This window comes from Spodoptera frugiperda, chromosome 7, assembly GCF_023101765.2.
Source record: "Spodoptera frugiperda isolate SF20-4 chromosome 7, AGI-APGP_CSIRO_Sfru_2.0, whole genome shotgun sequence".
In the NCBI taxonomy this organism is placed as follows: domain Eukaryota; kingdom Metazoa; phylum Arthropoda; class Insecta; order Lepidoptera; family Noctuidae; genus Spodoptera; species Spodoptera frugiperda.
In genome coordinates, this window is record NC_064218.1 from 5,032,233 (window position 1) to 5,059,218 (window position 26,986).

General features: G+C 33.5%; 2 protein-coding genes across 2 annotated transcripts in view; both read left to right on the forward strand.

Annotated features, from left to right (window-relative positions):
* LOC118265968 (ATP-dependent RNA helicase vasa) overlaps positions 1-26,986 on the forward strand; it is a 239,972-nt gene that overhangs the window by 61,067 nt on the left and 151,919 nt on the right. The window lies entirely within an intron of this gene.
* LOC118266455 (allergen Tha p 1-like) lies at positions 9,396-12,583 on the forward strand. Its single transcript, XM_035579923.2, has 3 exons — positions 9,396-9,540; positions 9,779-9,975; positions 12,203-12,583. Exons 1-3 carry the CDS (start codon positions 9,503-9,505, stop codon positions 12,391-12,393), a joined length of 426 nt encoding a protein of 141 aa, XP_035435816.1. The 5' UTR covers positions 9,396-9,502; the 3' UTR covers positions 12,394-12,583.

The following is a 26,986-nucleotide window of genomic DNA, read 5'->3' on the forward strand; positions in this document are numbered from 1 at the left end:
AATTGAAATTTTTAACCTTTAAGTATTAATTCATGTACATTGTACAGCGGCATTACGTGTCGTAATGTGCAGCTCTGCCTACCCCTTCGGGGATAAAAAATGTGACGTTGCAAAAAAAAAAGTATTAATTCAAACTCCGTGGATTGATATCGATTTGCGATGACAGATTATTGTTTCTGTTTCTTTCTAAAAAAACAGTGATCAAGCTAGAGATTAAGACCAGTTATTATATGATATGCTATGAGTGATAATTGTGAATATTTTTAAAACTAGAATATCATCGACATTGCAACTGTCTATTCTATTTTGATACCCCTTTATTGAGTCGCGACCGCATTAGCCCGGTATCGATTCACCACCCGATATTTGAGAACCGCTGTTCTAGAGGATCTGTCGTGCTGCCCTTAATTAAACAGTCCTTGGAGCACATTCAATGTCTTCGTGATTAGACCTTAAGGTCCTTCAATGCTGAGGACGTCAATGTAATGATTGGGAGGTATTGACACCTTTGAAGTCGAAGATAATGGTATATGAGAGAAATTGGGTCGAGTGTAGTCAAGTGACGTAGTGACGTCTCACATAGCAACCAGTACGAGGAAAAGCGAACTCATAAAATTGTAACGTGAGCATTTTATTAAGGTACCTATTTGTAATAATATACTTTTGTTATTTACAGTTTTTTTATGGAACATGAGCAGATATATCACCTGATGGTAAGCAATCGCCGCCGCCCATGAACACCAGAGGTGTTAGAAGTGCGTTACCGACCTTTTGGGGCTTTGGAATTTAAGGATTGTTGGGGAATCGGGGATTGAGGATCACACACACGACGAAACACAACAAAGTTATTTCACGTCGGTTTTCTGTGAAGCCGTGGTACCGCTCCGATCGAGCCGGCCCATTCGGGACGAAGCATGGCTTTCCCACAACTTATTCCTGTTTTCCTCTTCTTCCAAATAAACTCTTTAGATCACAGGTACTCATACATATTTTACTGGATACTAAAGAAGTCTACATTAAACACAATGTGAAATAAATACAGATGTTCTCTTGTCCTTAAAATTGAACACTCGAAATATAGATTAAACCGTCTCCAAGTAATTGTTCCGAAGTTTTACTGATTGAATAAACGACTTTACCAAACTTTTATCTGATTGACACCTCGGACTTTGAGACGTAAATTCGAAGTCAACTCCGGTCTTTAAGCTTAACACTTCTAAATTATTTGAGCGACCTTGAAAGTTAGGATTTTGAGCTCTATTGCTTTTAATGATAAGTTCTTAATTTAGTCTGATAGTTTGTTTTGTGGTGAACTTTAGGTATGTCTTGTGTAGTCTGCTGAGTTTGGGTTTATTTAATTTTCCAATAATTTAGCTTGACTTCGCCATACAATATAGTATTTACTTTTACACGTGCTTTTTCATGATCAGCTGTTAGCAGCAAGGCGCCCACGACCGCGTTATCGGAAGACTAGTAGGTATTTTGGAACTTTACGTGCTCGTGCTAATGAAATTTTGTTGTTTTGTTATTGTGATAAAAATAAAACTAATGAGTATACAGATAAAGTTTTTTTGGGAAAGTCGTTTGTAATGGTGAATAATATCACGTGTTTAAATATCGTTCACTAATTTACCAGTCACCCATCATCATCACATATGTATATACATTTTACTTATTTATATACTCAGCGTGGGCTGAGGAGAGTGAACTTATTTATCTGACCCTAGAATTCAACACAAAACTCAAAATCAACTTTACAACTAGTCCATCAGAACTGTAATTCCATTATTTCAGTTCGAAAACAGATTACGTACATTGTTTAAATTCAATTTACAAATGTTAGTTTCCAATTTCAGTCTAGTTTCATTACATTTCAGGTTTCACAGCGGATCATTCCAGGTATTTTGAGTCTACGATTAACTAAATAGAGTCTGAATTCCAATAAAATATATGTGTAAATAATTGTTTTGAACATCAGATGGCTTTATTTATAGATTTCTAACAATATGAATGATCAGAAGTACAAAATAGGCTGACAAGAACTTAAGTCAATATTTAGCTTTGCCTGTGACTTTGCTCGCAAGGCATTTAAGTTTCTCTCGTATTCGAAGACACTAACACACATACAAAATGATATAATCAAAGGACATAAAACCCCGGTTAGTTCAATTTTGGGTCAAATTCGAAATCGGTTAATTCAAGGTTTAAAATAAACTATTTTGTATAAATTTTCTGGAACATTGTTGTATCAATAAAACCGAAGCTTCTACAGTGTTGGTGCCATTATAAAAAAGATGATTATATTTTTTATTCATCTTGGCCGGCAGCTCTGCACTTTCAAATTTAGACCAAAATGGGTGATGTTCTTTTTTGGTGTTTACTTTCCTTCTTACTATACACACACGTACACTTCAATAATAATGTTATTTTGGTACATCAATAACAACTAAAAAACCGGGCTAAAAATTCTTAATCAATATTATAATTTTATTTTTGACTTCACTCGTTAAAGAACTACCTACGTCAAACTGTTTTTTATCAAGACGTTTTTGGGTTTTTTATTTTGAATAATAATATAGTCTTTGATCTTTTCAATTTGTTGTGTTGATTATTTTTTACGTCGCGTCAGACGCAGGCAGGACTCTTTTACTTACACATGGTCAGTCCTCGATCAATTTTTTATTTTCTTAAATATTTTTTAATAATGAAACGTTTTGTACCTACCTATAATGTATTTTGAACTTGACAGCTTGATTGAACGACACATTTGATGCAATGATTAATAAAATAGTCCTTTCTGCATCTGACGCAACGTAAAAAATAATCAACACAACACAATAATCAATACATAATTCTTGCTGATTTTCATTAAAGGAAACAATAATAACACTAGAGTAAAATAAATATGTTAAAACATAATTGTATAGATTTTTTCGTGTTACTTAAGTCTTTGACTGCCAATAGAAAACTGTTGAAGGCAAATCCTCCGCTAACGTCGGTCACCGGTGACCATCACGGCGTTCAATGTGTTAATTAAGGTCCAAAGACCCATTATTTTATACATCTTTTCACTTCCCATTTGCCGACATAAAAGAAAACACGTTAAGCTTGTTTCCCTTCCGCGTTCATCTATCACATTACACATGGTGACCGAGTTTGGGGTATTTTTAAATTAACTTATCTCAGAATATATTTTTACTCACATAAAAAGCATGTATCCTACTTACGTATGTATTTCTAAATCGTAATAATAGGCTTTATTACGTATTTCACCGAAAATAACGTTCAATATAATGTATGCTTAAGTATTTGTAAAGGGTTCCTAAAAATAGACAACAACAAGTTTTTCGTTGACTGTGACGTAGGGATGTTATCCAGATCCGTAATTGTAACCGTTTGCAGAACCACAGTATCATGTATACAGGTGTCCAGAAACACTAATTGTGTAAATAATTTTGGTGTGGCTTCTTCACTGCTTTGTCATAATTACCTACTATATGTTTATTGAATCCTCACATATTGTCAATTAGTTGACAGGATTTCCGAAGCTGCGAACAGCGTAACAGGTTACCGGGACTCCGTCTCAAAACAGAAGGAACAGGGTGGTTTTTAGTCAGTAAGAGTCTGATACTCATTCTCGCCTCGCCCAAGGCGGGAGAAGTCATTAGATGATTTTCGCCCCTCAAAAAAAGGACCTACCTATATAATATATAGCATCTTATGTGTACTGGATAAATCATCTCGTTTTTATAGTTACATGAAGTTTTAAAAAATCAGAACGTTCAATCAAATCTACACAAACCTAGATAAAACCTATTAAAGCACTTCCAAACTCCTATCTAAATCTTATTTCCACAACTAATACTATCCTAAACAACCCACAATTCAGAACATATCGGAAACCGGTAAATCATTGAAATATCCATATTTAGATCCGAAATTTCATGCCCGTCATGGCCCAGCACATCGTTATTACGTCAGACATGTCGATTTCAAGTTTGTTTGGTAGAATCACGTGATTATATATATCGACGGTTAAAAGGAAATAGGGTATAAGCGACATTTTGGTCAAAAATGAGTTTATTATGCTGTCCTACGTAAAATTTTCCGCTCTTTCGAATACGCTTACTCTCATGGCTCTTTTTTTTTTTTTAGGGGGAAAATCATCCTATGACTTCTCCCGCCTTGGGCGAGGCGAGAGGGAGTGTCAGACTCTTACTGACTAAAACCACCACGTTCCTTCTCCTGCTTTTCGAGCCGGAGTCCCGATAAACCCACTAGGTAGTCCGCAGCTCCGGATCAGGCATCAGCCCTACTGGGACTCTCATGGCTCTACGATGACATTTTTGGCGATTATACCCTAGCAAAAAAAAACATTTTCCTAGTATTCTTTCGACGACGGACGAGTACATCAACAAAAATAATCTTTTTCAAAAACTTTCGACGAGAAGGGCACGTCCAATCGAAATCCAAAGACCCAAATATCACTTACCAAAATAAAGTAAGTGTATTCAAAGGTTTATCATGCTGAAAGAATGGTTTCAGTTCTATTTTCGGATAGGGTAAAGTGATATTGGATTTTTGGGTTACACGAAAAAAACAAAAACATTACTTTTTTATACCTACACATATAAGGTACAATGTAAGAACATATTCTAAGATTAAGAATAAAAGGTGTAGTGTTATGATAATGATCTTTCATTGAAGTTGTAGAGAACGATACTATTTCCTTACAATTGAGTTGCGAAACTAGTTACATTCTAACACGAAACTCCTAAACTTGACGTTCAAGTTTATTTCACGGTCCATAAGGATCAAATTTGCGAAATGCTTTGCAGACTTATAACCGGAAAATGTTCGCTTATGTGCGTATACCGTGAGTGTATATTGCACTCTCTGACACACATGTAGACTTTATATTGGAATATGGATCAAGTTTTGAATATTTTGTAACTTTTATTATACTTATGATAGTGAATTGAAATATTTTGTAAGATATATAGCTGTGCGAGGAAGATGAGAAGCTCGAGTATGCGATGTATCGATAGTAAGGAAACCACCCATAGCACATATCCATACCACGCATATAATTATAGTACACATCCATAGCACGCATCCATTACACGCATCTTTCCATATAAAGAAAGATAGCTTAGCTGAGTCCGTTTCCACCAGTGCTAAGCTACGTGTACTAATGAATATAACTGGTGGAAACCAAACGCATCATCTCTGATTGAAAAGCACCCTTAATATTGAGAGTATTTCTTGCAGATTGATATTTTTTTAGTAAATGACTCTTTAGGCACGGTATTTCAAATGTAAATAATTATCACAATATCACGCATCGTTTACTCCCCGAAAGGTTCGAGTTAAAAAGACTAAACTTTATTTTCTGTTTATTTCTCGACGTTCCTTAAAGATAAATGTCATTTTGTCTACGAATATTGTGTATTTAATCATATTGTATATTTAAAATTGTGTATTTAATATAAATATAAATATTTTTCTACGATTACCAAAATGGCTATTTTGAATTCCTCTTAATCTACATTTGCCGTCTCGAATTTTCTTATCTTCATACATTATTAAATATCTGTTCCTCTTCGCAGCGTGTTTACACCTACATTGTGATTTCATCTCTATTTTAACACTGGTAAGGTCTAAAAATGATTGTTAATGGTAAAAAATGCACCTTGCTTCCTAATTATTATTTATAATGTGTAATTGTATAATGAATTTCAAATATTTTAATTATTATTCTTAAACGTCACATTAAATGATAAGATCAATGTATTATAGACAACAATAAGTGAGTAAATGTTTTTTGTACAAAATGTTATAATTTCGTTTTTATTTCTTTCGCCTCGTTAGTCGAGTGGTCGTAAGTGCGACTGCCAGGCAAGGGGTCTCGGGTTCGATTTCCGCATGATGCAAAAGTATTACCAGGTGTTTTACGGTTTTTTGGCATTTTTTAATTAGTAGCACGATGTCTGGAATTGTGCTCGGTATATGATAATAGGCTCACCCTTTATTACATGGGACTTATAACACAAATGATGGAAAGTGTGTGTACATTATACAGTGGCTTTACGGCTTATAAAAAGCGTAATGGTATAAAAAAATATTCCTTTCACATTATTACCTACGTGTTTGATCAGTCGGACTAGAAAAGCTTTCCATTTTAAATTAACGTATGTTTTTTATACTGTTTTTGTAGATAATTTGGGGCTTTAGATATTAGATATTAATTTCCTAGGCTGACACCGACTCCAAAAATAACAATAATTGTACCTACTTACATTATAATGTGTGTGATGAGTTAGTAAAGTTAGTTGATCTATTAAGTTGTTGAAAAATACGCAATTATTTCTTTTACTTTTTAGTGCATATTAATTTGTTTTGGAATATTTATTTTTTGAAGTCGGTTTTTTTTTTGTTAAAATTGTTTTTTATTTCTTGATTTTTAGTGAATAACTTATTTGAGTATGGGTCGACCTATTAAACGCGCTGCTCATATGAGACAGCGCCGTTTAAATGAATAATATTAATATCTATCCATATTGACGCATAATTACATTACTTTCAAATGTATATTAACCTGATACCCTAACTTATGATCTGCTGAGCCGACAGCTAACAGTTCATAAGCTACATACATAGTCAGTTGTAAAACACACAAACAGATTAGATACCCACATAGGTATACAGTCATGTAACTCAGACAGCACATCAAGCTACCCATCATTCTATAGCAGATATGCTACTATCTGTCCTGAATTTTATGGCTACTGAGATAGATTAGCTAATATACATCACTTAAACTCAAACGCAGAGCACATTCTGTTCATTTTTGAGGAGTTCCCTGGATTACCTTCCACATTTATGGTCAGACTTTAAAAAAAATTACATGGGACCACACGGACATCGTACTCTTTCAAATACAAAAAGAATTTCTCAAATCGGTCTATAACTGCCGGAGATATCGATTAACATACATAAAAAAAAAAAAAAAAATACGGTCGAATTGAGAACCTCCTCCTTTTTTTGAAGTCGGTTAAAAACAAAAACATCAAAAATCATGTCCATTCCATTCCAGAGTTATAAAATGTAGTTAAAACACGACTTTGTTTCAACAAAACACTACAACTAAAAAAACCGCTTAGTAAATAAATATTCTGATTCGCATTTTTCCTAAAAATCTATCTTTATGCCAGTAATAAACTTCCCTAGTTCAAAATATGTATAAAATAAGCTGAACTGGCAAAACTGAAAAGTTTTACTCGAATTCCAAGCTTGCTGAAAACATGTTTATGAATTCATAAATGTTTATATTTTCTACTGTTGCTACTAACTCAAAAGTAACTGACATAGTGATCTATCAACGCACAGCCCAAACCACTGGATCGATCAGGCTGAAATTTCGCATGTAGGTAGATGTTATGACGTAGATAAAGGGGACAAAATAGGGAATGAAAGTTTATATGAAACTTTGTCAATTTTAAGCCCATCTGGCCGACTCTTTGCATGCATATAGCTACTATGACGTAGGCATCCCCTAAGAAAGGATTTTGATAATTTCCATTAATAATAATACTTCTTAACGCGAGCGAAAGCTAGTTTATTTGTAAAACTATTTAATAAAATTCCTAGTATTATTCACATATTATTTATATTAACACATGACGTCCTCCAATGACTTCCAGATTGGCAGATAGGAACAAATCAGCATCTAGAGCATAAACCATTTTTTCTGGTGTTTAAGTACAAAGACTGAACAACAACAAAGGCCCAAAGGATTAATAAGCTGAAGTGGCAGTTGGCTCGTCACATTTGTCCAAGAAGCCATAACCGTTGGGGTAGACGTGTTCTAGGATAGAGACCGCATGTAGGCAAGCGTAGTGTAGGGCGCCCTCCTCCTATGAGAAGTGACGATATCCGCAATGTGGCTGGCATTAGTTGGATGAGAAAAGCTGAAAATAGAACTAAGTGGCGTGCTATTGGAGAGCCCTATATCCAGCAGTGGACGAACACGGATTCATGATGATGCAATGACAAATTATATGAAACACTATTTAGGTATTCTTTCAAGTTATTTTATTCATACAATAGGTTTATTCAATGCAAACATGACAGTTGACAACATAGTTCAAAATATTATTCAGCAATTTCAACGTCTCAGTATGAGTCAAGATGGCCTTGCGTCTCGTTACATGACACTAACAACATAATTATACCTCTGATTACCCTTAAAGAAAAAACAGTCGTGAGGTTGCTGTTATGCCGTCTCCGAGGACCATTCCCAAAATTTAATTACGCGTGAGTTTTTATTCAGCAGTAAAAAAGAAATGAATGTATTTTTTGTGATAGCAATCTTGTCAATCAAGAATGCATTATAGTTTTATAAAAACACATTGACGTTTGTACTGACGCAATTAAGTTTAGGCAAATTTCTTTATAAGATTCACAACTTTATTGTTTTGATATAAAGTTGAAATTTAAATAAAAAAAAGACAGACTGGAGTAGCTTGACCTGCTGACGTTTATACATCGAATAATTTTGGTTGGTTTAATTGATGACCTTTTTTGTTTTGTTTTTATTTTTAAAATTATATTGATCGAACAAATATTCCTAATATTTTTTTAGAGTTCTGTAATCGTAACGTAACGTTTATAAATTCGAATAATTCAGATCTTGTTTGGTCCTATGGTACAAAGTGTTTTATTATTAATCTCCATCGCCATCTTATTATTATAAATTCAACTACTTAACGCATTCTGTAATACAAAAAATATGACCATGCAGTAAACTTCCTATTACTAATTAACTTACATGGTCAAGGAAAACAAATCCAATGTTTGCTACAAATATACATTATATTATTTGATTTATTTTACATAATGTCTTTCACTACACAATATTTTTCGGCAGACAAAGCTAGGAGTAATAAATGGTTTCAGAAAATAAAACAAACCTATAACTACCATACGCTTTTTGTAAATTACGACTACAATAATTAGCATCATGTAATAAGATTATTTTAACAATTTATATATCATCATCATCATCATCATCAGCCGAGAGACGTCCACTGCTGAACAAAGGCCTCTTGGTCCTCCAATTTATATATAACAGACACAAGTATTCTTCAGATCTATTCGCACATTAGAGAATTCGGGAAATTACACTTTAATGTTATACTTTTATATTTAAATATCAGGCTCAAATATACTGAAGACCACATTTAGAAATGCAGAACCACAAAGCAATTAAAGTTTTTGCTCTACATTATCAAAACATTGAAAAAATATATCATCACACTACCACTTTGAACCAACTAATTAGTGTCTTATGCGATGGGTTTTTACAAAGACGGATGTTAAATTAAAATCATGAAACCAAATATAAAACAATTCATTTTTTTCCTTAGAGACGTCAAGTGATAAACTTGTACAGAGCTGATTCAAGGATAAACCAAAAATTGTGGTATATAAAGACTGTGTGATGAAATTCTGTATTATTCATCCTATAACAATATCACGGTAAGTGCCTCTGTATTATTTTAATGAAATAATTTAATTTAAAATCTAATTTAAAAATATAAAAGAGTTTAATAAGTTTAGTGTTTGTGAAATTTAGTGTGGTCCTTTGATCCGGTAATATCTAACGAACGAATTAACTACATTCTTGATAAAAAAAAAGTTTAAAGTTTCATCTACAGACACTATTGTTCTACCTTACTACAAAAATGCTAATAAAAAATTATCTTCATCTTCGCAGCATCATCATGAAACTGGTAATCATTTTGGCGTTGGTGGCGGTGGCTGTAGCCCGCCCTGATGACGGTGGCACCTATGACTCGAAGTACGACAACTTCAATGTTGATGAGCTCGTTGGAAACGCACGGTTGTTGAAATCGTACGCCCACTGTTTCCTTGATGACGGCAAGTGCACTCCCGAAGGAAACGATTTTAAGAGTAAGTACAGTGTTGCATTTATTTACTTGGATTTTACTGTCGTAGTTATTGAAGGCCTTCTGCGTTCATTCAAGAATTCATTTACTTTTCTCCTATAAAACTTTAAGGTTTTCTTTTCTCCGATGTCACTCATTTTCAAACTAAACTCTACGCTAAGTGAGACTTCCTTCTTATTAAAATCTTTTAAAATAAAATGTAAAAAAAAGATTTTGAGTGACGGTCTCACACTGTGGCCTAAAGTTTCAGACTAAAATCATTTATTTCAATTAGAGCATCTTTAAACTAATTTCAAGCGAAAGACAAAAGAACTATGTTCTTTTTGGGACAAAAAACTATAGCAGGTTTAATTCAGTTTTTTTGTTAAAATTACTATCGAACTGTCAAGTTACCTCCAGACTTTATGCTTTCATCACAAAATTTTGTATATATTTTTTAATGTCTCTTTCTAAAACATATCACTTGCTGTATGATCATGATAATATTGACGACAAGAGACACACCCACGTCCACCTACGTCACAAAAGAAATCACATAACAGGATAACTCACATAATAGGTTACTCAATACTAAATTCTTATCATGAGAAAAAGTGTGACACTGTTATAAGATAAAACTTTTTCTCAAAACGTCTGCTCGTTTCCAAACTGGGTAGCGGCTTCAGTCCAAACAAAGTTGGAACACGCTCCTATTAGCATTAAGTTAATATAGTTGGAAACCTACCAGAAGTTCCGAAGTACTTTTTTATGTTCAATGTATTACAAAGTTTTTTACATACTTAGACACTTGTATACAAACGACAGCCAAACTCAGATAGTAATTGGCCCACTTCTACGGTATTTTTTATTAGCATTCTGGGACCTTAGTATGAGTTTGTTTTCGTCAACCTATATCGAAACAAGAGCGCGTTCGAACGCTCTGATTGGTTAGTTCATTGGAGCCGGCCAATCACAGAGCCGAACGCGGTCTCGTTTTGATCTCGTTAAACGTAAAGCAAACTCGTACTAAGGGTACTGTTAAAAAAAGAAAGGCTGACACGAAATATTAATCATCGCAGTCTTAAAATATTGATGAAACCCTATTATGTCAGGAACTATGTTCGTTTTCTATTATTAAAGTTCAGAAAAAACTAACTTAAGAAATTTCCTTACGTTATTGTTTACATCTTTATATGACTTTGCTTCTTTCGCCAGTTATTGATCTATTTCAAGTATTCTATTTACGGAAATCTTGATCCCAATAGTAATTTATAAATAAGTTATTTTTTATTGCTTGCTATTATTACTTGTTTGCCTGTGAACGTGAGAAAAAGTTATACCTACATATCATATTTGCGTCATTAATAAAAACTCATAGATTATAATCTAAGTAGTTATTATTTAATAGCGTTAATTGTTTTCTTAAAAAATATACCTAATTAGGAAGTATTTAAGATATTGAAGTTGTTTTGTTTTAGAAACAAAAAATAATGGAAGCTTATCTCTAATTGTTTGTTTCTCTCGATTGTTTTATATTAATTAAGTTCTTTTGTGACTACAAAACAATCCTTGAATTCAATGTCTGCTTTAGTTCGTCTTGTTATTTACACTGCTGAGGTGGAAAAGAAATATACCTATATATTCTTTTAGTCCATTTTAAATTCAATTTAAGATTTTCACCTTTATTGTTGAAGTACGAACTTTGCGCTATAATTGTTAAAGAGATGTAATGAAAATTCAATCTAATGCTCTAACAATAGAATCCAAACTCATAAAAAACTACTAAAACATCTTCAATGTATTTGGAAACCGAAGTCTAACAATTCTATTTTCTTCAAATTCTAAGAATTTGTTGATTAGCCAGCCTCCAGGAATATTACCAAGGAGGAAATTTCATTACTTATTCACAAAATGAATATTTATAGTAGATGTTGCTAATCAGCGAAAACCCAAAGGAAATCATCATGCAATCCGTAGATATCATAATTTCGGATTTTGTAAGAATTAACATAATCGCTTATGACATTTCTAAGTAGTCATGATTTACTAGTAGACTAATATTCAATTGAAAAATAACTACAACAGTAGGTTTGCAAAAGTTTCATTTCTTTTACTAGATAATGTTCCAATCACTTAAAAAATCAATCACTTTTTGACATATAAGTCTTACATAATAATAGCAACAGTTTAACCGTATTAGTTTGACCATCATTAATCAACCATTTTTTTAAATATACTAATCCATTTCACAGAATGGATCCCTGAAGCTACGACCACATCTTGTGGAAAGTGTTCAGAGAAGCAAAAGGCTCTCGTTGCAAAAACCATCCAAGCTATCAAGGACAAACTTCCAGCAGAATATGAAGCTCTAATAAAGAAGCATGACCCTGAAAATAAACACCAAGGCAAACTCCAGGAGTTCCTTCAAAAATACTCTCATTAAGACATCTTCAAACCAGCACGAGAGACCATCAACACTCACAACTATTTGGTAAAACTAGACTGAGTCTAAATTAAATTGCCATAAAAAGTAGGAATTGTATTAAATATTTCTACTTTTCTCTATAATCTCGCATTTAGGAATAACAAAATGTGCATCGTTTGAAATAATAAACTTTAATAATTTCAACAAGGTCCTGTTTTTTTTTAACTATACACATACATTTTATGTTCATTTTACCTTTCCACGACATACGACACAGTGACAGTCTCGCTCCTACTGCTACATATACCAACGCAACAGTCGTCACGTCGAATATGAGCCTCTAAGTATAACTTGAAACTAGTCGAGTTTCTCAATAAACAGTGACCGGAATAAGCCGAAAACTATAATAAATAACCTAGAAGTAGCTATTACTTATTAGAAGTATCTATTAGAACGACTTATGAAGCATAAGTCGTTCATAATATTTATTAATAATATTAACATCAAATTCGAAAATGATAAATAATTCCAAGTGCTTCGTGCAACTTTCGAATTTCTAAACCGTTCTTTAGTCCAATATCAGAATAAAATAAACATGACATGTCAAGATTATTTACCTACTCAATTTATACAATACCAATAAAGAAATCAATACATTTTACTAGACTTATAAATACTGCAAAAGCAATAAAAATACCCGAATCTAATATAATATTGATTGCCTAGTTTCAAGTATATACTAGAAATAATCCTCATACACGTTATAATACATACTGTGTGGTAGACTCAGTCATAGGAGTCAGCAATAAATATTTTATTAACTTAGTTAGATAGTCTGGAATTTGGTCCATATAACATTTCAAAACGAGAGAAGTACTAGTGTGTACTAATGACCACTATTTTTATTTATGTTTTGAAAACCTACATGTTTAAATAGAAACAAACAAAGGATGATTTACGTAAAAGTCAAGTATACTTTTCCTAAAAAAATAAAACTTTCCTATAAACATTCTGAAGCCCAATCAAAAATGTGGTCCTTTGGTACGCAAACATTAGTTTTCACATACACGTTTCGCTTACACAGTACTATGTATACACTTTTTCATGATTCTGGAAATATTGAGCCGTTTATTTGAGGTCGGTTTCCCATTCCAATCAGGAATACCCAAAGGAGTTTGGTTTGGAGTCAGCAGTAGTGGTCACGTGCGAGGTCAATATACCATCTGTCACCGGTCCTAAAGTGGTCCTTCGTGATTAATATTAAATTAAACGTCTTCGCACTCCGTCATGAAGGACAAAGTTTAGGGTTCTGCTTGATATTCACAAGACTATTTCGATAGAATCGTGTGATATTCCCTAGTTTAGGTAAAGATCGTCAGGGAAACTAGAAACGCTACGTGTCTGAGCAAAGAACGTCGTTTGATTAGTTTCACTTTATGCTTCGTTGGACTAATGATCGGAAAGTGAACATTGAACACATTTCCTTTAGTTAGTAATATAAATTTATTTTAAATACAGTTAATTTAGTAATAAATTAATGAACTGATAAGCACCCTGTTATCATTAAACCACATTATAATTTGACGCCTCAATTTTCCGAAACGCTGTTACCTACACGTTATTATATGTCTACAATCACAAAGATCAATATATCTATTTCAACTAAGTTACAAACAATACGAAATGCGAGAACAAATACATATATCTATCATCAATATCATATAGCATCCTCAAATGAAATAGTCAACGCCCTGTAATATTCCAATACTCCCTATATGGCTCTTGTTACCTTACTTGACATGAATTGATCCCCATGGTTACCTGTATCACCTTTGATAGCGAAATTGACACTTACCTATTCGGCAATAAGGAATATAATAATTTGTTTTTATGCCAGTTTTTATTAATAGTTTGCTTTGTTCCTTGTCGAAACGACCAGAAGCCAGATCTTTTGTTTATTCATTGGAATCAATAAGCTTGATTTTTTCATCCTAAGGGTGAGTCAGTTCACACTCTATACCATGTTTATCTCTTATTTTACTATGTTGCTCACTCGAATGTCGAATGACGAATATTTTTGTAAATCCAGCACCGATGTAATTTTCATTTGTAAGACCCCCTTCAACAGGACACAAAAAGCTCGAAAGTCCACAAGGACCACGTTTTAAAAATAATTAAGTCACATTGCGAGCTATGGAAACAGCTCTTCTAACTTTAAATTGAAATAAAATGTCAGAAGTTTCACAAAGAAACGTCTAGAAATAGTACCGAGTGTCAACTTCACTTTATTTTAAAGCATGTCTATTATTGTGAAATATTCAATTCAGTTTTGAACGAAAATAAAACCTAATGCTGTTCTAACTATACTCAAGTTAGGTTCTTAATTCAAGATTATTCGCAAAAATGTTTTCAAATAAAATAGATCTTATTTTGTATTTTTGTTTGGAGCCGTGGGATAATCACATATTTAATATCTAAATAATAACTAAATTTAGAATAATTAGTTATTCTAGGTACAAAAAATTATTATTACAGTCGTCGAATATTTACGCAGTATTTTTAACATAAATATTTAACAGTTATAACTTGTTTAAACAATAGGCTGGCTTTATGTTCTTATAAAAAAATACTGGTGACATTATACTTGAAAAACAAAATTATATTTTATTTTTAATTCGATTCATTACGATCGATTTCGTTCGAATTTCGTTGAAAAATTATGTTTACTTTACGAAAATTCTCTTGCTTTTTATCTTTTTACGATAGAAACAAAAAACATGAATGATTTATTGTTATTTTTTGTCTTATCATCTTCATTGTGCTGTTTTTTTTCTTTTTTTTTCCGTTTCGCTTCCTGCCTTCCTGTATTGCCTGAGGAAAATGCGTGGTCCATAAAACACACCATTATCATAACAGCCAGTACAATTTGTCAAATTATATGGCAACATTAACGCTCAACAATTTACTTTTTAAGTCACGAAGAAAGGAGGTCACAAATGCTTGAAAGTAAATTCTTATGACCTTCCATTATTAAGAGTACAAGCTATGAAATGTTTCCAGATGAAAATATTTTTGAGATTTTATTATTTTATATACCTAAATACAACGTTAATTACGCGTGATAATATCTTCAGGAACTTTGTATGTACTTGAACTCAAAATTCTTTTATACGAACATCGGTAAGTCACATCTACGTAAAACACAGTTTTCATTGAAATTTTACGTAAATACACTCATCATAATTACATAGTAGTTTCGGCACAATGCAGTGCTGTCAAAGATAAGCGCAACTGCCATGTTTCGTAACGTTGACACGTTATCTCTCATCTCGAACATGTACTGACTAAATATGAACACACAGACAGTATTAAAGCTACCGTCCAATAACGGTGATGTTGGTCGAGTCATTAGTGAAATTAACAGGTAAAAGTTAATGTCTAATTTTAAAGAGGGAAAGATATTAATAGCATTAATGTAATGTAAGATTCTGTGCTATTGATAATAAAAACAAATCTTATATATTTTATTCCAGTCGCATCATGCCCAGACCGCCAAGTACAGCACTTAAATCCTTACTCAATATATAAGATTTACAAAAGACGAAAAGTAGTTGATATAAATGAATACAATTGAGTTTTTTATAACTCAAATCTTAATTTATTTTATACGCATTAAGACCTTGACTGCCAACAAAAATCTGTTGACAAGCCAGCGCTGGTCACTTTTGCAAAAATATTTATGGCGTTTAATGTGTAAATTTCAATTAAATATTTAAACAATGACCGATGGTTTTAACTAAGAACAAACATAATCTTCAAAACGTTCACACTTGTCGAACAATGGGGCGCCAAAGTGCCACATTTCCGTTCCATAGAGGACATGACCCCGGTCCTAGTGGTCGGAAATCGTTGAGTGTGGAAAATACAACATTATATACATACCAGGACAAAATATATGACAGTAATTCATCATATAGAAAAGTTGGTCCTTTTGGTCCTTCGGTCCGAAAAGATTGATAGCAGTGATATTTTTTCCTTTGATTTCACAAGTGTTTTTATTATGTGTGTATTCGACGTTTTTTCAGTATCAGTGTCTATTGTTGTTAATTTGTATGTTTAAAAATTAAGCGTAAGTTTAATAATAAAATAATTACTGAGTATAAATCAACTCAACTCAAAGACGTTGCTTATAATTTCATCGTGCTTATAAACATAGAATCTATCAGTTCTTTATAAAAAAATGCCATGGGATTATAATAAAAAAATTTGGAAATTGAAAATACTAAAAAGAGAAAGACCGGGAAATGATATCGTTACTCTTAAATTACATACATACATATCGTCACGCCTTTAATCCCCGAAGGGGTAGGCAGAGGTGCACATTATGACACGTAATGCCACTGTGTACACCCACTTTTCACAATTTATGTTGTAAGTCCCATGTAATAGGTGGTGAGCCTATTGCCATATACCGGGCACATTTCCAGACTCCGTGCTACTACTGAGAAACTTTCGAAAAACCGAAAAAAGCCCAGTAATACTTCGCCCGACCCGGGAATCGAACCCGAGACCCCTTGACCGGCAGTCGCACTTGCAACCACTCGGCCAACGAGGCAGTCGTTACTCTTAAATTACTATATTATTATATTATTTTACTGCTCCATAGTAAGAGTATTTATTTTAGTGCATTATAATTAATATTTTATATGTAAATCTGCGAGTAAAATATTTTATTTCGCATTTAAATGCAGTTTCCAATTAAATTTGATGTCTGATAATTCTTATACACGTGTAAACGAGTAAACAAAGTAACCTGATCTCTATACTATGTGGAAATAATGTTCATAAATAAACGTAAAATAACCAGATTTTCCAGGAACAGTTGCGTTATCTCTTGTTTGTTTTTATTTTTTTCATTCTCAATCAACAGTTTGTTTAACGATGATATGTACCTGCTTCATGGTTATTATTTTTTTTTCTATCTTTCAATAATTTTAAAATAACTTTGCCTTCAATAACTTTTTCTTCGGTTGTTTAAAGGATATAACAAGCACCGCATCAACCTAGCAATTAACTTGTCGTTTAAATTTGAACTGTAAATCGTATGTCGTATGATATATTTCATAACATCAATACAAAAAAGTTGACGGCGGGTGGCCAACTCGCGGTCCTCTTGAGTCGTTGTTGACAGCGATTCAAAAACACACCGTGCCTGAGTAAAAAAATAATGGTCGTTATTTAAGATGAATGTAATAATACTCAAAAGGCCGACAACGCGCTTGTAACGCCTCCGGTGTTTCAGATGTCCATCCGGCGGCGATTGCTTACAATCAGGTGATCCGTCTGCTCGTTTACCGACTTATACCATAAAAAACCATAACTTCTTTAATAACCGTTAACAAAATCTTAAAGCTTTTGCATATTAACATTTTAAATAAATAAGTCACACCTAGTACCAAAGCAAATACCATTAGTAACCAAATCATGTAACTCGAACCAAACTCGAAGAGATCGTAGTACAGCCAACAACTAATCAAAGCGATATTATTAAGGTTTCAATTATGTAACTTATCCTTAACAATTGCTACCCAAATATTGAATACCATTGGATAATATTGAACAAGATATTTAATCACAAATCCGATTCATAGTATATTGTAATTCGATAAATCAAGATAGGCGTTTTAAGAATTCGATGTTTTTAAATATTATATATTTTTGGTCTTTGGGTACAGATAATGTCGTGTTTTATTTTTCATAATTACTTTATGATATCGGCATGAATGACGTCTCCAGAATCGGCAGGCAATAGATACTAGGAAATAATTTATTAGTGGTGGAAATAATAAATGACTGGCTCGTTGGTTGAGTGGTCGCAAGTGTGACTGCCGGGCAAGGGGTCTCGAGTTTCCGGAGCTGCGGACTACCTAACGGGTTTACTGGGGCTCCGGTTCGGCAGGAGTAGTAACGGGGTGGTTTTTAGTCAGTAAGAGTCTGACACTCCCTCTCGCCTCGCCCAAGACGAGAGAAGTCATAGGATGATATTCCCGTCCAAAAAAAAATGGGGCCTCTAGTTCGATTGCCGTATCGGGCAAGGTATTACTTGGTTATTTTTCGAAAATAGGCTTACATGGGACTTATAATACAAAGGACAAAAGTGTACATTGTATAGTGGCATTACGTGATGGGGTAGGCAGAGGTGTACGTTAACACCTCTGCCTACCCCTTCGGGGATAAAAGCACAGATAAAAAAGGCGTGACGATACGAATGGAAATAACAAAAAGAAAACCGTTACTTTTTTTACCAATAACTATGTTACATACATACTCCCTATACATATAAGATAAGTGTGATATACATATTAACACGCCTGTCTCCCATAGCTTATATAAACTTATAAACCACGGTTTTAATTAGCTTTTCCTTCAACGACTTACGAAAATAACCCAAAGAGCAGCCATTCCAACTTATATTCCTCGATTAAAAAGTATAAACAAACAAAACGACTTCATAACTGTCAGAGTCGTATTCAAAATACAAGTACCCACCTGGCTTCATTTTACGACCTCCTTCCGACCACTTACATATGAATGCGGTCCCAGTTTCCGACCAAATAGACTGAATTTAAATTTTCCATTTAGCAAGTCTAGAGAACAAAATAATGAAAAAATGGATATAGTGGACAAATTTTCTGCCTGCTGCATGTAAAATTTAGTAAAACTTTGTGTTATGTAAAACATTTGATTGATTTTTATCATGATATGATATTAAAATTTTATTTTAATACTTGTTGCTTGTTATCATACCTATATTCTACCAATTTTTTAAATGGTAGTATATTTCCGATGACTTATCCAGCATTGGGCGAGGCGAGAGGGAGTGACAGAATCTTACTGACTAAAAACCACCCCGTTCCTACTCCTGCTTTTCGAACCGGAGCCCCGGTAAACCCGCTAGATAGTCCACAGTATCTATTGATGCTTACGTTAGACATAGTAACTCCAATTTCATTACATTTTAATTGGGAGTTTCCAATTAGTTTAGTTAGAGTCCAGTTAAGTAATTTTGAACAAAACTTAATTATTTTAAATTAAACTTTATTAACAAAGAACTATTAATTAAATTACGAGTATATTCAATTGTTAGTTGAATTATAAAAAAAAAATTTTAGTTTATTTTTAAACGCTGTTCCTCAAAATAAAATTATGAAGAAAAATGTATCAGTGAATTGTTCGAAGCATTAAAAAAACTAAAATAGTTTACACAGAATCCTACTCATCCATGTACTTCTTTTATTGAATACAGATAGCTGGATATTGTAATTTTCAAAACTGTGAACTCCACATACGAATCTGACAATGATCCTGTTCAAGTAAATAACAATATAACTTAATTCAAATCATTTAATTCAGACTTATTGTGTGCATAAATGTTAGTAGTAACAAGAAAACTTAAAAACTAGTGTTAGTAATTAGAAACAAATATAAATGACTAGTAATATTAACTGGTGTGGATCTTCGCCCAGTGGCGCAGCACCAGCACCACCTATCTGAGAACACGCTTAAGAGACTATTGGAGGCAGTGCGTAGCCTGCCTGCTATAGAGGCGGTCCTTTTTCTTATAATGGCATAGAAGAAGAGAAATATAATTTACTTAGTGTATGTTGTAAGTTATTTAGTGTCTTTAATATGTATAAGACTTCGTTTTGTTGTACACAATGTAGAAAAACAGCACATTATTATTGATAGAAGTAATAAAGGCATGAATAAAACAGAAGCAACACTATTATACCTATTTCTGAAACCAATATTTAGTATTGACCAAGCTTTTAATATTAGGTTACTATTAAATGTCAGCAATGTCTTAACTACGGCTGACCGAATCGGCAATTATTTTGTCACCACAGACCGTTTCCATTTTATTACTTCACTAGCTTCCGCCCGCGACTCCGTCCGCGTGGATGTCGGTCTTCGCGTGGATGTTTTATTTCTCCATTTTGAGTAACTCTAACAATGACATCTTATAAATATCTATTGAAGCCAAATACGGCTAGGCCCATAATAATTAAGGATATCCCTCTACTACTGTTTGCGTTCTGTAGTATAAAAGTGAAAAAATAAGTTTTTTTTTCTACGTATTTTTCCAGGATAAAAAGTATCCTACTTTATGCCCAGGATAATAAAGTATTATACCAAGTTTTGTCGAAATCGAACCGCTAGTGGCACGTGATGCCTGAACATACAGATAGACAGACAGACAAAAAAATAATCACAATATATTTGGGTTTGGTATCGATCCAGTAACACCCCTCAATATTTTCAATGTACAGAATTGACCCTTCTACAGATTTATTATATGTATTGATAAAACTGAATACCTATAACTACTATAATTAATAACACCTATACCTATAATTAATAAAAGTACGTACGCCTTTACCTACTTAATATAAACTAAGCTTAATTCATGTATATCTTTGGTGTTTCTGTACCGATTTCTATGATTCTTTTTTTATTAAATAGGTAATAATGTGAACATTTTTTAATTAGGTATGAATAGGTCTTATAAACGTAAGAATAGGTAGACAAATATAATCAGAAAGCTCCGAACTGCTAAGCTATCGGGCTAACGGCTAACTGCTAAGCTATAATACGTGTTATTGTGAGTCAACCATAAAAGATAGACATTTGCTGTCCTGGAATATTTTTTAAACAATTTTAAGGAGAACATTTCCGTCATACATGATTTCTGTGTAGCTTTAACCATTAAGGCTGCACACGCGACGGAAGCTTAAAAAATGGAGTAAGTTCTCCTGTTTTCCCTACATTTCCCTTCACTGCTCTGCTCCTATTGATCGTAGCGAGATGAAAAATATACAATAACCTGCCCAGGAGTATAAAGAACAATCGTACCAAGTTTCGTTGAAATCTGTCGAGTGGTTTTTGTTTCTATAAAGAACATACAGACAGACAGACAGACAGACAGACAGACAGACAGACAGACAGACAGACAGACAGACAGACAGACAGACAGACAAAAAATTTTCTGATTGCATTTTTGGGGTCAGTATCGATCACTAATCATCCGCTGATAGTTATTTTGGAAATATATTTTATGTACAGAATTGACCTCTCTACAGATTTATTATAAGTACAGATTTCGTTGAAAAAAAGGACAAAAATCGGTCTGTGTTTAGAAATAAATCTAATTAAGAATAGCCGAAAGTTCTTTACTAAATAACACAATTTTAATTACAAGAAAGAAGAATAACAATCTAAGAAAGTACAAATGAAACTTAGAAATTAAGTTTTTTAATAATGAGAAGAAGTTAATACAAAGTTAATTGAGACAATGCGATTTATTAGTGTTTGCTGTGCACTTGTTAAGAACTTGTTAATCTGTGGCGACCTATACTTATTATACTCTTTGGAGGTGGCGACTCCTGTCAATAGGCTACTTTCCTACTAGTCAAATTCAATACTTTTTTCCAAACGTCAAAAACGATATTTTCTATGAACTTTGTATGAAATAGTGCATTATGACGTCATAAGTTTTTGACGTCAAATAGCAGACTTATTTCTAGAAATTTAGCTAGAAAAAATCGAAAATTAAATAGTTCATCAAATTTATGAATGAGAGTGTGATTATTTTTTAATATTTTATTGTATTGAAAAGTAATAATTTATTTTTGACCGAGGATAGTACCCAATTGACTTAATTTAATAAAAGTAATAAATAAAAAGTGACAGATGTCAAGGGTCGCACGTAGGCCATCGGTGAGTCGCGTTTTGCTTTAGGCCTCTGCTTACTCTGATTTAATTAACGAGCTTTGCTCCGATACAATTGTCCGCGCTTTTATATATGTTATTCTGTGTTTCCTAACTATCGTTTTCATCTATCCGTTCTCGCCTAATCTTTCACTCCTTCTATAAACTATACTTGTGTTGTGCTGAACTTTTATGAACTTCTGTGTATAAAAATAAATTATATATATTTCTACTGCGAGAGACTTTTAATATTATCTTCATGTTCTTCAATATTCATACTCCACAACCTACAATCTGTTAAGTGAACTTTGGACATTTAATTTTTAGCCGACTTCAAAAATAAAGGAGGTTCTCAGTTTGACCTGTACGTATGCATGTTTGTTTGTGCGCGTTTAGTTGAATGGGTTTTGATGCGGTTTAAGTATATTACTTTTCAGGTATAGAAAATTGAAGGCGGTTACATTTTTTTTAGTTTATTTTCTTTACAGTCTTGTGACGAAGACACGACGCCTTAAAGGTTGCTAGTATAGCCACAGTGCTATCGAATTTAACTATGTAGGTTCCTCTTGGATTTCCGTGATCGTGTATATGAATTTAAAAGTTTAATTTAATTTTTTTAAAAGAAATCGAGAATTACTAAATCAGGCTTATTATCGATAAATAAAACTTTTTTTTAAATCTTAAGTTACACTTAAGTTTTATTTTAATACAAATATTTGAAAATTACAAATAAATGAACTTCAAACAAAAGTTGTTCGTTCAAGCAGAATTTGAGGACAGACAGATAAGTTCGGAGAATTGATGACAGCGAATATATGCAACGAGGTCGATTCCAACTTCATTAATATTGAAGAACTTTGGCAAGTGAGGGTTTGATGATAATCGTGCTTACTGACACTGCCAAAACACGTTAGGAGCGACTATGGGTCTCGGATTACTTCGTAGAATGTCAGTAAATAGTTTAGTAAACTAAAGTTTATTAATAAACGCTTTTAGCTAGTTTGTATTTCTTTACTAATAAGTATTTTTATAACCTGTCTAGTTAATGGAGGTAGCGATGCAAATCTTTAGCTTTTACCTATTAAGTAAGTACCTATATCAATTATTTTGGATATTAATTTTTAGTAAAAATATTATCTATTATTCTCTGTGTTAAAATAATTACAGAATAGGTAGAGTCACACAAAATTTATTTTCGGCTATGAAAGCTCAGCAGTGGCAAAGATGAATGTGCAGTGGCTAATAAACTAATTGAGGAAAAGTGTATACTGTATGTGTTATACAATGCTACTTTGGTACCCCTTCGGGGAATAACAAGGTGATTCGTTATGGCTACTACATTCCATATAATAATATCCATTATCCTCCTATAATCAGCCAGATCCTTAAGAGGCCTTAGTACGAATTGGTTTTACGTTTAACGAGAGTGCCGAATACTCTAATTGGTTGGTTCATTCCAGCCAATCACGGCGCCATTGCCAAACGCTTCGTTTTCGTTCAACATAAAGCTAACTCGTACTAAGGATACAGAGTGCTTAATCTTGAAACCAGTCTCAAAGTCAATACAATTTCAATCCAAATAATCTCAATAACAGTTAATTCAATGTCAAAACTATACAACATCAATCGTAGGTGTTTAAATGGCATTCAGAGTACTTACGGAATATAAAGTCATACTCAATAACATTTCTAATTTATTTAACACGCAACGCATGCACGGATGCAATTGGCGCTAGTGTTGCCACTCAAGAGTACGTAATGTGACAATATCAATGTCGATCGATCGGAATTGCTTTCGAGAGGAAGCCCCAGGAGAATCTTATCATTGTATTTTGCACACTGAAGTGAGTATAGCCAGAAACACAAGTGTGGGAGAGCCATGCTTCGGCACGAATGGGCCGGCTCGACCGGAGTAATACCACGGCCTCACAGAAAACCGACGTGAAACAACGCTTGCGTTGTGTTTCGTTGTGTGAGTGAGGTTACTGGAGGCCCAATTCCCCCCTTCCCAATCTTCCCCATCCCCATTCCCGAACAATAACCCTTAAATTCCTAACTCCCAAAAAGCCGGTAACGCACTTGTAAAGCCTCTGGTGTTTCAAGTGTCCATGGGCGGCGGCGATTGCTTACCATCAGGTAATACGTCTGCTCGATTGCCGGCAAGTCCCATAAAAAAAAACACAAGACAGTGTATTTCCAATATTTTTTATTGTATATTATACATATACCTAGTATATATTTAGTAGGACCAACCCAATCCAATTCACGTGCGTACGGCGCGTCGCGTTCCGCGCGCGCCTCAAAGACCCATCAGATGGAGCCCAGTAGGGCTAATGCCTGATCCGGAGCTGCGGACTACTTAGCGGGTTTACTGGGGCTCCGGCTCGAAAAGCAGGAGTAGGATCAGGGTGGTTTTTTGTCATTAAGAGTCTGACACTCCCTCTCGCCTCGCCCAGGCCGGGAGAAGACATTGGATGATTTTCCCCTTTAAAAAAAAAACAATCCAATTAACTTGAACTCATGCTACAGGTAAATTAAATTTAGGTCCTAAAAATAATCACCAATTTGTTTAACAAGATGATCAAACAACATTATTGTCAGCCGTACTTATTTATATTATTCATAATTTTCTTTTTGACAAATAGATTTCTTTATTGAAATTGAAAAATATTTTTCTTTACCTCGAACAGGTATTAATATTTCAATGTAGTACAAAAACGAAACGTCTGATTTCATGTATTTTAATTTCGTATACATTTCATCTTTCACAATCTTCTTTTCATTTTGTATTAACTGGTTCTTAACATACATGCAGACGGAATAATTGATGAACTGAATAATGATAAATAAAGATTACATTCATTTTTTTTCAATCAGTTGATGATGTTGTCCACAACATTGATGTTTGTGAATTTTTATTGTTTGTATGCATGTTTATTAATCGATCACGTCAAATTGGCTGAAGGGATCGGATCGGAATTTAGAACGTAGATAGGAAACATAGGTTACTTTTTTAGTCTAGGGGCGCAACTGTTGGCCGAAGCTAATCTGTATTAATTTGACACTCTTTATTATTTCCAGATAATAAACAAAAACATATTTTTTTATGTTGAATAGGCTTAAATTCCTGAGTTGGATATCAAAACCATATTCTCATACTAAGTAATCATGTTGCCCAGAGCTGCGGACTACCTAGCGGGTTACCGGGGCTCCGGCTCGAAAAGGAGGAGTAGGAACGGGGTGATTTTAGCCAGTAAGAGTCTCACACTCCCTCTCACCTCACTCAAGACGGGAGAAGACATTAGATGATTTTCTCACCTCAAAATAAACAAATCACGATAATAATAATACGTAGAACTAAAGGACTATTACAAATAATTAAGAGGCGTAAATATGAAACAAATAAATATCGTTTTAAGTACTTAAACATTTGATAAAAGGTTGTCTGGGCAAAATAAACAAATTAATACAAAACCTACCTACATAAAAACATTTTTACTACAATAATAAACATAATTTAATATTAATGTCTAACACAAACAACGACGTTTATTATTTATAAAACAATGTCACCTCGAGTTTATTTATGTCCTTTTATAATTTTAAATAAAACATTCAAATGGTTTATTACATAAGTATATAACAACACATACCGTATGGAACAAACACTAAGGCCGTCACATACCTAACTATAACATATAAGTATTACGACACTTGTGAGAAAAAATAAATTACAGTATTGTATGGTTATCAACACTAAGAGTGTGTACCACATACCACGTGGATTCGTCTTCGGGAAAGAGATAAAATTCCAATCACTAAAGTCACACACAAACGGGGTAAGGCAAATAAAATAGTTTAACAACAACAACAGAGTATATAGTTATATAGAAATAACAGTTTTGCACAATACACAAACTTAAACTCAGTTTCACAGGTTGTTTTTATTCGTATACTCGCTTGCGAGCACATGTCAACAGCTACAAACGTCAAATGAAAGCATAGAGGGCGCTCGTATCGTAACGTCAAAAAGTCTAGCCTCGAGCCTGGACAGTGTAAATAAAAGTGATTAAAAAATGTGAGTTGTGTTCGAAAGCCGACTTTGTGGTAGACAGATTTGATTTGCAATGAAGATAGATTGGAATTGGGATCGTGATTTGTTTTTGCACACTGTAGTTTCAAGACTGAAAAATTTAGCAAGCCAAACAGATAACATGGCTTAATTATTATGTTATCGGCTTATTCACGTAACTGTACCGTCGCGTAATACTGCTCAAGAATATGAGCCTCTAGCATGGCTTGAAACTAGTCGAGTTCCTCGTCAAACAGTTACGTGAGTAAGCCGATAACAGAACAATTAATTTAGTATGGCTCATGAAAGTTATAATAACAAAATGGCATGGCATTTACCCACAAAAGGCTAGTTTAGAAGTACGGTGAACAATGCCAAATGTAATGTAATGTAATTAAATAACCGATTAATATACTTACAATGGAAATTTTGTAAAAGGGCCAAATTAAAAGTACCCTTAACTGACGAGTATGCTTGAAAAGGCTGATGACTGTTGATAACACGAAAGAGGTATGTCAGAATTGTAGCAATTGGCGTTTCATACTCTCTGTATATCCCCATGGGTGAAAGACGTCAGTTTACGTATATGTATATGGTTTCACTGTAACCTACTCCCTAATGCATAAAATTGTATTAGAATTTAATTGAAAATCAATATTTCTGTATATTTATAACGATCAAATAATAGAGGGCGCTCGTAGACGTCAAAAAGAAGTACTTTAAAAAAAGATCAATACAATTTTTGCTCCGACATTTTCAGTAGGCAGGTAT

What these genes read in the sequence shown, in the direction of transcription:
- LOC118266455 (XM_035579923.2), top strand. Translation starts at nt 9,503, where the DNA reads ATGAAATTCTGTATTATTCATCCTATAACAATATCACG. An exon ending in CATCCTATAACAATATCACG is followed by an intron (nt 9,541 to 9,778) that starts GTAAGTGCCTCT and finishes TCATCTTCGCAG; the next exon opens with CATCATCATGAAACTGGTAA. An exon ending in CGAAGGAAACGATTTTAAGA is followed by an intron (nt 9,976 to 12,202) that starts GTAAGTACAGTG and finishes TCCATTTCACAG; the next exon opens with AATGGATCCCTGAAGCTACG.